General features: G+C 53.9%; 1 protein-coding gene and 1 long non-coding RNA gene across 3 annotated transcripts; one reads left to right on the plus strand and one right to left on the minus strand.

The window, feature by feature from the left end:
• The first annotated feature begins 864 nt into the window (after positions 1 to 864).
• On the plus strand, positions 865 to 8,782 carry LOC127667510 (uncharacterized). Its single transcript, XR_007973886.1, has 8 exons — positions 865 to 1,156; positions 2,059 to 2,276; positions 3,205 to 3,356; positions 3,521 to 3,810; positions 4,547 to 4,661; positions 6,779 to 6,863; positions 7,843 to 7,978; positions 8,511 to 8,782. It is a non-coding gene; the product is annotated as an uncharacterized LOC127667510 (long non-coding RNA).
• A 140-nt stretch (positions 8,783 to 8,922) lies between these two features.
• C1qtnf6 (C1q and TNF related 6) lies at positions 8,923 to 14,850 on the minus strand. Of its 2 annotated transcripts, XM_052160559.1 has the most exons (4): positions 14,114 to 14,160; positions 12,456 to 12,696; positions 10,823 to 10,912; positions 10,624 to 10,701 (listed from the first exon to the last, which is right to left on the minus strand). In XM_052160559.1, the coding sequence occupies exons 1-4, from the start codon at positions 14,156 to 14,158 to the stop codon at positions 10,691 to 10,693; spliced, it is 387 nt and encodes a 128-aa protein (XP_052016519.1). In that variant the 5' UTR covers positions 14,159 to 14,160; the 3' UTR covers positions 10,624 to 10,690. The 2 variants fall into 2 exon arrangements, with proteins under 2 accessions (XP_052016518.1, XP_052016519.1); XM_052160558.1 differs by lacking the exon at positions 14,114 to 14,160 and adding an exon at positions 14,741 to 14,850 and having other exon boundaries at positions 8,923 to 10,912.
• Between the last annotated feature and the right edge of the window lie 257 nt (positions 14,851 to 15,107).

Genomic DNA, 15,107 nt, shown 5'->3' on the forward strand with positions numbered 1-15,107 from the left:
AGGTCACCCCACTGTCTAGGAGTCCTGAATCCATTTGTGGGGAGAGACAACAGATATTATCATCAAATGGCTACACTTGGAGTTTGTCCCCAAAGAGGATGCCTGGCTCAGAGAGAGTCAGGGAGACCAGCCTCGGCTGGAAAGAAGGTCTACAGCTTCCTTCTGTCCCAAGTCCAGCCCTGATCCAGGCCCCACCTTCCCTGGAAGGACGACCCTGAGGTGAGGAGTTCATGCGTGCGTGTGTGTGTGTGCGTGTGTGTGTGTGTGTGTGTGTGTGTTCTTTGCAGCATCCATGTACAGAAGACTGAGGGACTCTTCCCAGCACAAGTGAATCACATGCATATATATATACCCAGCCTGCAGAGGACCTCTGTGGACAGCAGAAGGTTCCCACACTCTCAGATTTCTGGAGTTCTGGTTTCTTGGAGCGCTGCCACTGCTGCTGAGGGACCCTTCTATGTTCTGAACTGGAAGGGTCTCTTAACTCCTGACTGTTCCGGCTGGGGAAAAGGCTGCGGTTATCACACACACACACACACACACACACACACACACACACACACGCACGCACAGCAGTGTGTCCCAGGCACATGCAGTGAACCTGGTGTGCTATACACAGAACCTGTGCTTCCTGCCTAGTCAGTGAGGCTAACACATGCTCTCTACATTCTTCTGTCCCTTCTTACCCCAAATGCCCACCTGTGGCACTTCTGTCTGAGGACTTTGTACACTAAAGGCACTCTAACTCCTTTAAGAGAAACGGACAGTAGTTGTTGGCAGTTACCAGTAGTTGGCACTAGAGGGCAGTGTGGGCTCCGTTCCGGTTCTATGCCGTTCAGCAAGAAGTGACCAGAGCACAAAGAGCCAGCCTGAGGGAAACCTAGATAATAATAGGTCTGGGCTCCGAGAGGGCCACCCCCATTCTTAGTTCACACAGCAGGGCAGGATGTGAACTCTGACCTTCCAAACACCGTGCCCATGAAGCCTTCTGTCTATGTCTGACATCCATCCCCATCCGGGCCCTGAGTCCTCCCAACCTTAACATCAACAGTTTCCTGCTTGGTTTCACTTCCTTCCACTCCAGCACCTAATAGATCCGGTGCTAGTAGGTGGGTCTGCTCGGTGTGTTCTTGGCTGTTGTGCCTGGAGTTCATAGGTAAGGTCTATGGGTCCCACATCTTTTCAAGTACCTAAAGCCAGGTATTGCTCAGGGTAGGTGCTCTGGCTATCACTGCTGAAAGGGGGAGGGAGGGAGGGAGGGAAGAACAGATGAAGGAAGGGAGGGAAGAAAGAAGGAAGAAACGAGGAAGGAAGGTTAAAAAAGAGGAAAGAGGTAAATAGATGGACAGATGAAAGATGGGTGGACAGACAGACAGATGAACGGACAGACGGACAGATGGACGGATGAACCGATGACCTGAGTACAAGCTAAAGAGGCATCAATTGATCGTCCCTTATCCAGGAAGAATATGCTGGTCTCTGGCAGCTTCGGGACAACCAGGGTGTGAGGAATTTGCATGCTAACCAAGGAGTTCTCTTAGCACCAGGGAAAACATATGGAAATTATAATGAAGGCAGCATCTGTGCAGCATCCCTTGGCCTAGATTTTTGGGACAGCCCTGGTAGAAAGAGATATTAAATCCATATGACTTTATTCCTAACCTCTCAAGACGTTCATAAGCTAAACTGACAGGAAGACAATCGTTTTTTTGGGGGGGCACATATACAATTTTGTCCGTAGAAAATGTGGTCACCCCAAGTGAAGGTGACCTGGATCATGCCTAGTTCGGAATATATGCCAAGGTCAAAAATATAGCAGAGCCTCGCTGAGCCAGAGCAAACAGACCAGGCTTCTGGAGGAAGTGACCCCAGTGACCCCTGTGACCTGGTGACTCCAGTGACCCCCTGTGACCCCAGTGTCCTCAGTTCCTTGATTCAATATAACAGGCAAAGGTAGCTGATGTAGGCCTCTGCCCCAGCTTTGCCAGCTCCTAGCTGTGTGGTCTTTGTGAACTACGGTGCCTCTCCTGAGCCTCGGTTTCCATACCTGAAACCCAGGAACACTGAAAACCCATGGGCAGCTTGTGTGGGGATGGAGCAGCCCTGCGCCCAGAGGGAGAATCCCGGGACAGCGCCTGTGGCTTTCCAGCCCTCCTATGGTCTCCTTGAAGAGGAAGTGACCACAGTGACTGACGTGCCTATCACGCGTTCAGGGACGTCCTACATGGTCTGGAAGCTCCTTCCTGTTGGTCAGAAGGATGTTGGACGGCATGCAGGTTGGATGGCTTTTAAGTTTTTCTTTATTGTTACACATGGGCACGCATTCCTAAACATACAGTTACAGTCTGTCACCGGGAACATCAAGGCTGGCACACGCAGCTACCGCCGGTGCTGCCCGTCTGCTTGTATCGCTTGTGCCTGTCTTATTTTTTCACCCTTACCAGGTTCAGGGCTCAGCCCATGAAGTGGTGCTACCCAGTCAGGGTGGTTCTTCCTTCGGCTAACAAGACAGCCTCCCCACCCCCGTGACCCAGAGATATGCCCATGGGCAACCTGATCTAGATAAGCCCTACACTGAGGCTCTTTCTCAGGTGACTCTTGGCTGTTGTCAAGTTGACAGTTAAAACTAGCCTGCGTGACTTTGATTCCGAGCCCTAGTGAAAGAAAATGAGAAAGAAAGGGAAAGAGGGGCACGGGGACAAGGTAGGGGCCGGAGGCCAGACAGACACCTGCTGTGGCGGGCCTGGCGTGCAGTCTGGTAGAGATGAGGTGAGAAGGAGAAGCCGGATGTGAGGTCTGAGGGACGCCAGGAGAAGGCGGAGGAAAGATAGAATTCTGTCTGGGGAGTGGGAAGCAGGGGCCTGAAGAAGCTGGTCAGAGTGGACTCAACGGGCTGACGCAGGGAACGTGGGAAGGAGGGGGACCCTGGCTGAACCCATTTCTAGCTCTCTGAACAGTCCTCCTGTCTCCCAGCCCGTCCTACCACCCACACTAGTCTAGGAGTCCCAGAAAGGGACTCAAAAGCATTTACAGGATGCTGAGACAAATCTTACAGAACGGGATGGTTCTTGAACCTGTTTCTTACCTTTCCTTCCAAAAACGAAAATCCCTACTTATCCCTCAAGACCCAAGTATCCAGGGGAGGGTTGGCTGCCCTCATCTTTAATGACCTACACTTGTGCCTCACACAAACTTATTTTACAGTCCCAGCACCTTCCTCTGGATCTGAAGCTCCCAATGGGGTCGGACCTGCCTCTGGTATTTTTGGAATACCCAGCGTCCCTTCTGGGAGATTCCTGGCTAATGGTGGCTGAGAAGAAATGACCTGTCATCTGGTTGACGGCCCCTGTCGAGCGGTACATTTGTGGGGGAGGGTGGATTAATGAAGGTTATTCTTGCTGTGAGTGAAAGCAATTAATTCCTCTTAGCTCAAGGGGAGAAAAAAAGTCTTGTTGAAAATGGGCAACAAAGGAACAGCCCCCCCCCCCCTGCAGCCCCTGTCCTCCCTTCCTGCCCACAGGTCTGTCAGTCCTTGCACTCAGCCTAAATGTCCAAGCAGGACTCCAGCTGGCCTTTTTAGCCTTGAGGCCTCCTTTAGAGCCAGCAGCCTTACCCTGACCTCTGGTAGTCACCTCATCCAGCTGTCCTCTGAGAAAGGACAGCTCAGAACCTGGATGCGTGGCTGAGAGGCCTGTGGAGAGGCCCAGCCATGTGTCTCTTCCCGGTGGCTTATAACTCCTCTAACGCTGCCCAGCGAGAGATGTGTGCCCAGAGGCTGCTCCAGTTCAAAGGAAGAAGGGCTCCTTTCAGGTAATGGTTGCCGAGGACTTATGTCCATCATGGTGGGGACGCTGTGGTGGAGGGCCTCGGGTTGTGGTGACAGGAGTGTGTGGGAGAGGCCGCTCACATCTCAGAGAAACAGCAGAGAACATGACCAGAAACACAGGTCACCCTTAATGGCCCGCTTTTGCCAGCCCTCCCCCCCCCAGGCCCCACAGCCTCAAAGAATAGTACCACCCTGTGGGGAGCAAGCTCCGAGCTGTGGGAGCTGGCTCAGATTCAAACCCTAACAGCTGCCAACCATATTTCTCCTGCCCCCTCCCCCACCAAGAGTCCTTCCAACTCCCCACTTCTTGTCTTGACCCCGAATGCCCTGGAAGTAATCTGCTGTTTCCCTTGCCTGCATGCCAGCCCCACCACAGGAGCTTCTACCTTTATCCCTTGTTTGCCCATGAAGGCTGCTGCAGGGACCTACATAGCATCTTCCCACTGCAGGCCAGAGGCCAACAGAGGAAATACCTTGTGTTGTGCACACTGCTGGGCCCTATGACAACACAACGGGACCCTCTACCAGGTGTAGACTGTGGCTGCAAATTCAGTGGGCAGCTTGGAGGGAAGAGAGCAGTCTGTGGCTTCATGGTGGCTTCCTCCGTAAAATTACTACAATGACACATGTGCGTCAGAATAAAGCGACACGGAGGGTGTCCCCGGCTCTGTGCTTGACTTTAACACCTGCATCCGTTCCTGTATACATCCTGTTGTACAGATGGAGAAACTGAGGCACGGAGAACTCAGGAGATGCTTAAACGGAGACTTAAACGGATGCTTAAACTCAGACTTAAAACGGAGACAGAACCTCAATAACACCATCTTAACCAAAGGTGACTGTGTGTGTGTGTGTGTGTGTGTGTGTGTGTGTTTGTTTGGGGGCAACCGCTAACTGCACTTTTGGGAAGGGTCAGTCTACTCTGAAGCTGAGCATTGCTGCTATTTAAAGCTAAACTCAGGATAGCGTCTCTCAGGTCCCTACCCTTTGGTGAGACTGATTTTGCTGGGAATGGGCACCCTAGCCGCTTTGAGGCTCAGAAGTAAATCCTGTCTATAATGCTAGTCTCTTTCTCTGAGGGTGGGTTAGTCATGTGACCAGTTCTGGCCAATGAGAACTGAAGCTACTGCTGGCTCGACTGTCACCTCTTCTTTTCCCTGGCACAAAAGTTGTCCTGAGAGGCACATGGTGGGAGGGGGGATCCCTGACCCTTGATGTGTCCATGGAACTGCCCTGTCCCTCAACTCAAGGTTATTTTTGTTTCTCTGCTTTGTTCTGGGCTTGCTGTACCCCAAGGAACGCATGGGTTCGCGGCGAAGAGCAAAGGGAAGGGAGGGCTTTGCTTACGCTCAGACTTCAATTCAAGCTGGGCCCAAGGCAATGTCCCCTGACACACCACACCACACACATACACACACACACACACACACACAGAGAGAGAGAGAGAGAGAGTTCAGTGAGCTCTAAATGCCCTGGGTGGGTCAGGGGGGAAGAAGCCGGGCATGTCAATAGGGCATGTCCTCTCTGCTCAGGTTGAGACTAGTGGGGGTTCACAGAGAACACACACACACACACACACACGTGCACACACACACACACACAGGCACATGCACAGGCGAGCACACACATGTACACACACGTATGCATGCATACACACACACACGTGCACACACACACTCACACACACACAGGCACATGCACAGGCGAGCACACACACGTACACACACGTATGCATGCATACACACACACACACACACGTGCACACGCACGCCTTGCTTCTGAGCAAGAGGCAGGCTGTATCCCTCTTCCTGACCAAGGCCCCAAGGAGGAGGCAGCTAGAACATAGGAAAGTAATAGCTGCACAGTGTCCCGGCCGGCCGGTGAGGCCTGGTTCAGACTGCCTTGCAAGAATAGGTGAGTATACAGGGAAGTCCTTGGTGGACCAGGAGCCATGCTCAGCTGTGTGGTAGGTGCGGGAGTGACTGTAGCCTGGAGCAGATATCTGTAGGACATTGTGCACTGTAAGGACAGTGCTAGCTCGTGACATAGGAACACTGACACACTGCTGCTTGAGGGGCCTGGAGAGGCAGTGGGGAAGACAGTTTGGCAACATAAATGACACCGCCAAGTTCCTCAATTTCAGCGATAAAAGCTGCCCGGAAAATGAAGGTTAGTCAGAGGAAACCGGCCTTGTTCCGTCTACGTGAGAATCTGTGCCGTCAGTTCTTTCCCCCGGACTGGTGATTAGTAGTCCTTGGGAGAAGGGCAGCCACCTACAGGCACGTGGGAACTGCATCTGTCCCTACTCCATCCTGCCTCTGACCCGCCTGAGGGTCTGTGCTTCCTGCGTGTGGCTGTGGTCCTCACCTAAGGCCTTCCTGCCTCCCTGCCGGGCCCTGTGAACTCTTGACTCCTGTCCTGGAAATCCCTCTTTCCTCTCTGGCTCCCTCCGTGGGCCCCACCCATGATGTCCTCACCATCTGCTTCTGTTCCTGGTGTGTGTCTCCGGCTCTCCCTGCCCTGTAGCTGCCCACGTGGCAGCCCGGGCCCCGCAGTGCAGAGGAGATACAGCGAAGTCAGTCATCCAACAGGATTCACTCTTCAGCCCGAGTGGTGTTGCCCTTCCCCAATCACACAGACACAAACACATACACAGACACACACAGAAAGAGACAGACAGACAGACAGACAGACAGACACACACACACACACACACACACACACTATTGTGTGGACACGATGGGAGTGAAGACAAAAGAAACAGCCCAGGGCCCATGACAGGGGACATTGAGGTGATGGTCCCTGACCAAGTGGACCTGAAGGGGAAGTAGCCTCTCTCGAAGCCCCCTCCTCCCAGCCTGGCTGCAGAGCTCACGGGGACCTGAGTTCACCCGCTCTCTCAAACCACTCACGCCTACTTTGCATTTTTTGGAACAACATCCATCATTCCAGGATTCTGCGCCACTGTGAGCCCTGGTACGTCCTGAAGGGGGATTCTGCTGCCATTCCCACGTGTGCTGTGAGTCAAAGCCCTCAGGTGGGTAAAAGGAAGATTTGGAGTCAGATGTTAGAAAGAGAGTGCGGGGTCCCGAATGGTTATATTACCCAGTATCTTCCATCCCTCCAGCTAAACAAGAGACTGCCTTGCACAAAGGCAGAACAGAAAGCCACCAGGTCTCTTAGATGTGTCTTTAGGAAGAGGCGCCTGATGGGCAGGGTCTTTGTCTTGGCTGTGCCGGCACCAACCTGTTTTCCACTCTCTGCACCCAAATCTCCCACCTCCTTCAAAAGTCCAGCGGGAACTTGCTGTCCTCATGACGTGTGTGCGTGTGTGTGTGCGTGTGCGTGTGTGTGTGTCATCCTCCCAATTCCTGGGGCTCATGTCCACCCTGGACCACAGCTCAGGCCTCCTCCCTCTGGTCTGGATCTGTCTGCACCACCTGGCCCCAGTGAGCTGCCTCTGAAAGGCTGCGGCCCAAGGTCAACCCCAGGCTAAGCACCTCTCCTGCGTCCAATTCCATTCCGCTTACTGCTTCTGTTTCTCTCTGCTTTCAGTTTATCTCCTTGAGACAGTATCTCTATAGCCCTGACTAACCTTGAACACTATATAGACCAGGCTAGCCTTCAACCACAGAGATTCCCCTGCCTTTGCCTAGCACTGGGGTTAAAGGCATAAGCCACTATGTCTAGCTCTCTCCACTTCACAGAGATCTCTCTGCAACCCTGCCTCAGTGGGCTCCAATTTTATGAAGCCTTTGCCCAAGCTTTTCCATGCCTTGCCTGTTTGGAAAGTCCTGGTCACCCAGATCTAGGGTTCCCAGACCCACTGTGACTAGGCCACCAAGTCAGAACACTGAGTGAACACTGTCAGAAGCTATCTCTGAACTGAGGCTGGGAGGAAGCGTGTGTGGTAGTGAGACAGGAGAGTGGGTGGGTGCTGATCTCAATACCCTGAACTAGCACCATCTGGAAATGCCCGTGGCTTCAGTGGGCACATTAGTGTGCACATTCTGCAGGTGCCTGGCACGAAGTTTCCAGAGCAGCCAACCAGCTGATCACAAATTCCACCGGCACGCTAGACAGAAGATCTGGGCCTTCTTCGTGTTGGAGCATATTTAACAAGCAAGAACACACTGTGAGGCCATTGTCCAGGTACAAATGCGCAGCCTCTCTTCAGAGCCCTCAATGGGCCCCCACGACACAGAGCCCACTCTCCCACTGAACGGGCTTGGATCCCAGGGAGGTGCAAAAGGCATGTTCTTCGAAGCATTCCTCTTCCACTCGGAACACGGAGAGTCACCAAATATTGATGGCAACCCAGAGCAGGGCACAAACTCCGCCTTCCCACCCACAGCAGCAGGCAGAGAGTGGAGGCGGGGGTCAGTTTACCAGTCTAGGCAGGGGACCATGCTGGTCAATATGGCCGCCCCCAACAGACCATCAGAGGTATGGGACTCTGCGGTCCCTCACACAAGTGAGATGCTGTGGTTGGTATGTGGTGAATATTGTCAGCTTGGCAGGATCTAGGATCATCTGAGGCAAGTGTCTGGGCATGCCCGTGAAGCTGTTTCTAGGCTAGTGAAGGTGGGAGACGCCATTCTGTGGTCGGGGTCTGGGTCAGAATGAAAGGGAGAGAGAAAACAATCCAATCACCTGCATTCATCTCTCTGCATCCCGACTGCAGACAGATGCGACCAACGCCTGACACGCCATGGTAGACAGACCCTCGAGCCAAAACAGACCCTTTCTACCCTGAACTGCTTTTGGTACAGTAACAAGACAGTAACTAATGCAGTTGGCAGGCGCTTTGGAGTACACGGCTGGAGCGTGAGTTTCTGGAATGTTCTCTAAGGGAAATCACCACCGTGCTTCTGGCTGCACAGAGGTACACCTGCTGGGAGACATGCTATCTAATCCTGAAGTCTCCACATCCCTGCAGGCAGTGAAATTAAGGCTTAGAGATGTGGGGACTTGCCCAGAAAGATCTTAGCGGACTCTCGGTGAGACTCCAGGACTCTGGCTGTGAATGACTGGAGGGACAGTCAGTCCTTCCAAGGCAGGAGACAGCCATAGGACAAAAAAGTACCAGGCTTCATTGCCAAGAGAATCCAATATCTTTATTCACACTGGCCAAGCAGGCAAGGGCAGTCAGGCTGAGGATGGTTTTGTAGAACCAGTCCTCACAGCACATGGCGGGCCGCGCCTCTGTCACCCTGCCACGGCTCCCTTGGCTGTAAGCACCAGAGATGCTCTCCCAGGGCCAGCCCTGCCCTGGATCTGCAGAAGCACCAATGGACGGAGGCTACCTTCCCCCTGAGAAGCTTAGGCAGGCTGCAGTGGAAGAGAAGAAGGTTGGAGGGCCACCAGGCCACACCCTGGGACAGGCATGGGGGGTCTTAGTGTTCCTCGCTCTTCCACAATGTCCCCCAGGGCCCACCTTGGCGGCATGGCTCAGAGAAAGCCTCCCCGGGTAACCTGAATGTCACTGGTTTCAGTCCCTAGACCTGCTTTGGGCTAAAACCTGCCACCTCCGTCCTGCCTGACTTGCCCGCGATGTCTACAAGGGCAATACAGGCAGGAGGAGATGTGAAACGGGAGCCACCTCCAGGGGGACAGGGGCTTAAGCACCTTCATAAACCCAGTGTGAGCCTGGGCCTTGGAGGAGCCAGGAGGGCCAGAGAGCACTAGTGCATGGTCTGACCATGGCTAAGGTCCTGGAGAATGGGGAAAGGAGGAGGGCAGGAGGGGTCTTCCAAGGTCAGGGAAGACAACGATCCCCAGTTCCCAGACACCCTTTCATCCCAGATGCGTCTAAACTGGGTCTCCTCCCAGCCATGACTATACCTATATTTGCTTTAATGCTGGGCACTGGGTGAGGACGTAGGCAATGGGAAAGGGATATCATCCCCATCTCCAGGACCTGTGGCACCATGGGAACAGTGGAGAAGGGCCCACGGTGCCCACAGACCCAGTTTAGGGGAGCACCTAGTAATGTGCTCAAGTCTCAGTACCCACTTCCGGGCTTCCCTAAGGCCTGAGATCAAGTGAGCGTTCAGCATTAGATGAATGCATAAACGATCAGTGGCTGGAAAGGGGGAGGAGGGCAAAGGTCAGATGTGGGGGAGGCCCAGGAGGAGGAGGAAGCCAGAGGCTATGCGAAGAATAAGAGAGTTGGGTGGGCAATTCCAGAGTGTTCTTGAAGTCCCTAGGATTCTGAGAACATAGACCAGTAGCATCAGTATGATGGAGGAAATAGCTAGAAATGCAGAAACCCGGGTCTACCCCAAATTCAAAGCCAGAATCTATCAGATAATAAAGAGCCCGGGGATGGATAGCACAGTGGAGGGTCAGGACCGCCACTCTAGAGGCTGGCAAAGTCTGGAATACTTAAGCCTAAAAGTATCGGAAAACGAAGCCAAGAGGGGCAGGGATTGAGATAGACCACAGGTAAGGAATGAAGAGCAGCAGACCCAGCCCTGTGACCTATGGGACCTGCCCTAGCCACCAACCGCCCTGCTGCAGAAGATGGCTGGGAAGCTCAGGCGTCCTCTGCCTTGATCAAGTGGCCACTGAAGGTGATGTACGTGTCCACGTCATCGCTGTAGACGCCATTCTCCCGCTCCCGCTTGAAGAGCCGCACCCACACGTGGTCTCCGGGCAGCAGCGGCAGCATCACGCTCTGGCTCTGCATGATGCTGCGTTCGCTGGGCTGTGCGTACAGAATCACCACGGCCTGCTCGTTGTGGACGATGTGCACGTAGGTCTCCTTGTAATTCCAGCTGTGCACGTTGAGGCTAAAGAAGTAGAGGCCACCCAGGGGAGCCACGAAGCGGCCAGTGGCCATGTCGAAGTGGCCGTCCGTGTTCACGAAGACCCTGTCGAACAGCAGTGAGAGGAAGTTCTCACTGCTGTGCAAGCCTGTCTTGCGGCCCACAGAGAAGGCCGAGTAATGCGTCTGGCAGGAGCTGCCAGGGCTACCTGCCTGCCCCTTGTCACCTTTGATGCCCTGAGAGCCACGGTCCCCTCGGGTACCATTCTTGCCTGGCTTTCCTGGTGTTCCTGATGGACCTCTGTCCCCTTTGTCACCTGTGAAGATATGAAGGAGAGAAGTCAGGACAGGTGTCCATCCCTGTCCTAAGCACTCCTTTTTGGAAGCTTCTGCCCTTGCCTGGGTCCAGAAAAGAAGCTGGTGCTTATTAAGTACCTAACTGCATGCTGGGCATGACCACCCCAAACGTCCCTCTGCAGAAGTGAAACTGAGACCATTTCCAAGACGTAAAGTATTTAGCTCAGCCTGGGTCCCCCTCCTAGGAAGAAGGGCATGGCAAACTTCTGGAAGTCTGACCCACCTAGGCCAGCCAGGAGGTGAGGTAAGGTAAGACATATTTTGCACTTCTGGTTAGAGAAGAAAACCGCCTTTGGGGCTTGGGTCTTTAGGGTGTATCTTAAAAGGGCAATGTCCACGTCAAAGTTACACGTGAGTCCTCACTTGGTAAGGAGAGGCCAGGATACCCACTCAGCATAGGCATGGTATGGATAGCCACAGGGAAGGGCATCCAGGCCTGGGCCCTTCCACCTCCAGAGGCTAGGCTACCTGAGACTGTGCAGAGTGAGACCATGAAGTATCTTCACCCAGGCCACTAGAGTGTGCAGGCGTCTTAGGTGCCAGCTGGCTATCAGAGGGGAGGGCCCTGCTCTGTTTCTGACAGATAAGCCTCTTTTCTACTGGACACTAAGTCATGTCGTCACATTGGGTGGGGACACGGTGATCAAAGACGGAGCACGGATGTCAGGGGTGTGGCCGTGGCAGTTATGGGTCCCCTCGCAGTGGTGGGACTAATTGTGCCGCATCTGGGCCTATATATCAAGAAGCCACCCCTGACCTCCAGCCGCTGAGCTCCCCCAAGACTCTGCACTTCAACCTCTGTCCCCGTGTGCACCACATGAAACCTATGAGGCCAGTCCTCTCTCTGATCCTGCTGAGAGGAACCTGTATCCTGGTGGTGGCTGGTGACCCTGTGACCCCAGTGACATCTCCTTTCACACCCCTGCTGGGAAGCCCCTTACCCTGTGAACATAAGCTAGCATGGCACCTTCCCAGGAGCCCTGCCATGCTCGCTCTGTGGACTCTGCCCCACACTTCACCCCAACACCCTCTGCCCACATTTTAGATCCCAGCGCTTTTCCCATCACCTGCTCCATTATCCTGAGGAATCTGTCCACTGTACAACATCTATTCCTTGGCCCCTTATACACCCTAAGTGCTGTGTATATGCAGACGGAAGGCAGACAGGGCCTAGACAAGACCTGCCCTGCTTTCTTTCTTTTTTTTTTTTTTTTTGTTTTTTTGTTTTTTTTTTTTTTTTTTTGGATTTGTTTTTTTCAAGACAGGGTTTCTCTGTATAGCCCTGGCTGTCCTGGAACTCACTCTGTAGACCAGGCTGGCCTCGAACTCAGAAATCCGCCTGCCTCTGCCTTCCAGAGTGCTGGGATTAGAGGCGTGCGCCGCCGCCACCGCCGCCGCCACCACCACCACCACCACCCAGCCTGCCCTGCTTTCTTCTGTCCCTCCCTCCGTCTCTCCCTCCCTCCCAATTCTGCCCATGCCCTGCCCAGTGTGGGAACTCACCCTTCAGGATGGTGATGTTGATGTACGGCCTGACCTCAGGCAGGACATAAGGGGAAACAGGGGCATGGACCGCGTCATCAGAGGACATCAGGTCCTCGGGGTCACAGCATCGTTGACAGCCTTTGGGGAGATGGGAGGCCACAGATTCCCCAAAGGTAGGCTCCTCTGTAGGGACCCCAAACACAAGAGGAAGCAGGAATACCGCCCAGAGGGACCCCAGGCTGGCTGTCCCCATGATAACCTGGAAGGAGAGACAGATACATTTGTCTCAGCACCCACGGATAATACCTTCCCGGCAGACCCAGCGTTACGAGGGGGGCTGAGTAGCACCTCTGGCAACAGACAAGTCTGAGTCCACCTGGGAAACACGCCTAGGGGGAGGGCACTGCACTGGCCATTAAGCCTCCTGGTGTCTACTGTGGCCACTGCCACTCGGCTTGGGAAGGAGGAAGGCCCGGTGGAGACCCTCAGATGGCACAAACCAGGCTCCCAGGCCTTCCCTGGGGTACCAAGGAAGATGTCACATATCCACATGGCTAACCAAGGAGATGGAGAATGTCTCTTTGGCCCTCTCATCTCTAAAGGCCTTTTGCTGACCTCGGTTCTCACCACCTCTTGCGAGCACCATAGGAGGTGGCAGGAGCTAGGGTCCCTGAGACCAAAGCATTGTGGATCCTGCAGGGCACGTCAGCGCAGAAGCTTGATGAACAAGTCAGAGACGTCCCCTTTGGGAAAGCACCAGGCTTATGAGCGGGCTCACCCTTCTGGCGTCTTTGTGTAGTCCACAACCACTCTTGCCCAGAAGCCAAGTGATTCGAAGGTGGTTGTGTCAATCATGACAGGCCTACCTATCGGCCACTGAGGCGGTAACTTGAAACTAAGGGGCTGAACAAAAAGCACCGGGACATTGAAAGGGATCAGAAATGGTAATGTTCCATCTTGGGCCTTGAACATGACAAGTTCTACAGTTTTCAGAGCGGGGCAGGAAGTAGGCCGGACACCAGAGGAGCCTGGACGGGTGGGCAGGAAGCCTGCAGTGGGCCTTTGAGGTGGTGACAGACTCAGGGGCTGGCACCACCCGATTATCACAGATCAGAAACAGCTATTGAAACCAGACTGGTTTTTACACCTCTGGTGTCTCTCTGTTTATTTCCTTTTGGTTCCTCTTAACATTTAGTACAAATTCAAAAATATTTTTCTGCGGTTAATACAGGCTGAAAAGGTAAAATGGCTACTTCTTGAAAGGCTCTGAAGAGGGACTATGTGTTAAAGAGACAGAGCTCTGGGCCTTCTCTCTAGGGACAGAGGAGACAACAGGAGGAGTCCTCACAGACACCCTCTTTCTGGAATGATCCTGTCCATACCCATGGGGCCTGCTAGTTCTGCTCCACAAGTGGGGAAACCCCTCAGATACCAACTCCTCGCCTATTCTCAGCTACAGGGTGCAGCAACACACCCCCCCAATACAGACACACACACACACCCCACACACACACTTTATTCTGACCACAGATGTGTCCCACCCTGTGAGGGAAATCCAAATAAGTCACAATCATGTGACCTAGTGGTCATGTGACCTAGTGACTGCACCTTAACACCTCTTTCATTCACACAAGATGCTGACATGTCTTCCTTGCCAGGCAATATGGGTGACTTACACTCCAGGACACTGCCCAGCTTGTCAAAGACTTCAGAGTGCCCATCCCTTCCTCTTCCTGTATGGACCTCACTGTAAAGTCTATGGCTTAAAAGGCAAAGAACTCCACCCCCCAACCCCCAGAGTCAGCGTGGTTTGGAGACATTTTTGTTTCCTATTGGTCTGGTCCCTTGGAGGTCAGATGCTCAGAGACGCAGGAAGCAGGAAGCAGGGCCCTCTGCCTGGAAGTAGGACTAACTGTAGCTGAGCTGCTGGGCTGGCTCCCGGGAGAGGGGCCAGGCAGGACTGAGTGTGGGGGATCACAAAGCAACCACAGAGAGGTCTTGCCGGTCCCCACCACCTCACCTAAAAGGCCAGAGCCTCTTGGCGGGTGGCTGGGCTACCATTGTTATCATCAGATGGGCGGGGCGGGGCTTAGTGGCTGGGGGAGGGTGGGGGAGGAAGTCCCTGCAGGGGCAGGTAAATGCCAGAAGCAGTGCAGGGTGGCAGAGAAGAGATCTTCCAATGAGCTGGCTAGGCCAGAGGGAAAGAGCTATGTGTTTGCCAGAAAAGAGGGGAACAGAGGAATCTCAGACTAGGACCCCAACCGCCATCCCAGCAGGAAGAAGAGAGGCCACTAGCCACTCACCCACAAGCCGCAGCCTCAGGCTCAACTCACAGACCCCGGACGGCCTCTGGCTCCTTGGCCCATGTCTGTGATGATAACTTGTTGCAGGCCCGACCCTTAGGCCTATGACTGAGCTAGGAGGGCGGAGGGATGGAGGGAGGGTGGGAGGAGGGAGCACGCTGAGCTGGCTTCCCAGTCCCCTCCCTCCTGCTCCCGCCCCTCTAGCCTGGGACTCTGCCTCAGAGATACTGGGAGACTAGGATCTTTAACATCCGTGGGCATCTGTGGCCCAGGCCCAGCTATGGGAACCTGTTTAAGTCAAATGTCCTGGGAGTTAGACAGGATGCGCTTCAAGAGCCCCGAAATACTGAGCCTGGAAATTGGAGGC

This window comes from Apodemus sylvaticus, chromosome 17 (assembly GCF_947179515.1).
Source record: "Apodemus sylvaticus chromosome 17, mApoSyl1.1, whole genome shotgun sequence".
NCBI classification, from domain to species: Eukaryota; Metazoa; Chordata; class Mammalia; order Rodentia; family Muridae; genus Apodemus; species Apodemus sylvaticus.

Coding starts and splice junctions, on each gene's coding strand:
- C1qtnf6 (XM_052160558.1), bottom strand. CDS start 12,690: ATGGGGACAGCCAGCCTGGGGTCCCTCTGGGCGGTATTCCTGCTTCCT. Junction 10,913..12,455: donor CAACATCACCATCCTGAAGG/GTGAGTTCCCAC, acceptor ATATCTTCACAG/GTGACAAAGGGGACAGAGGT.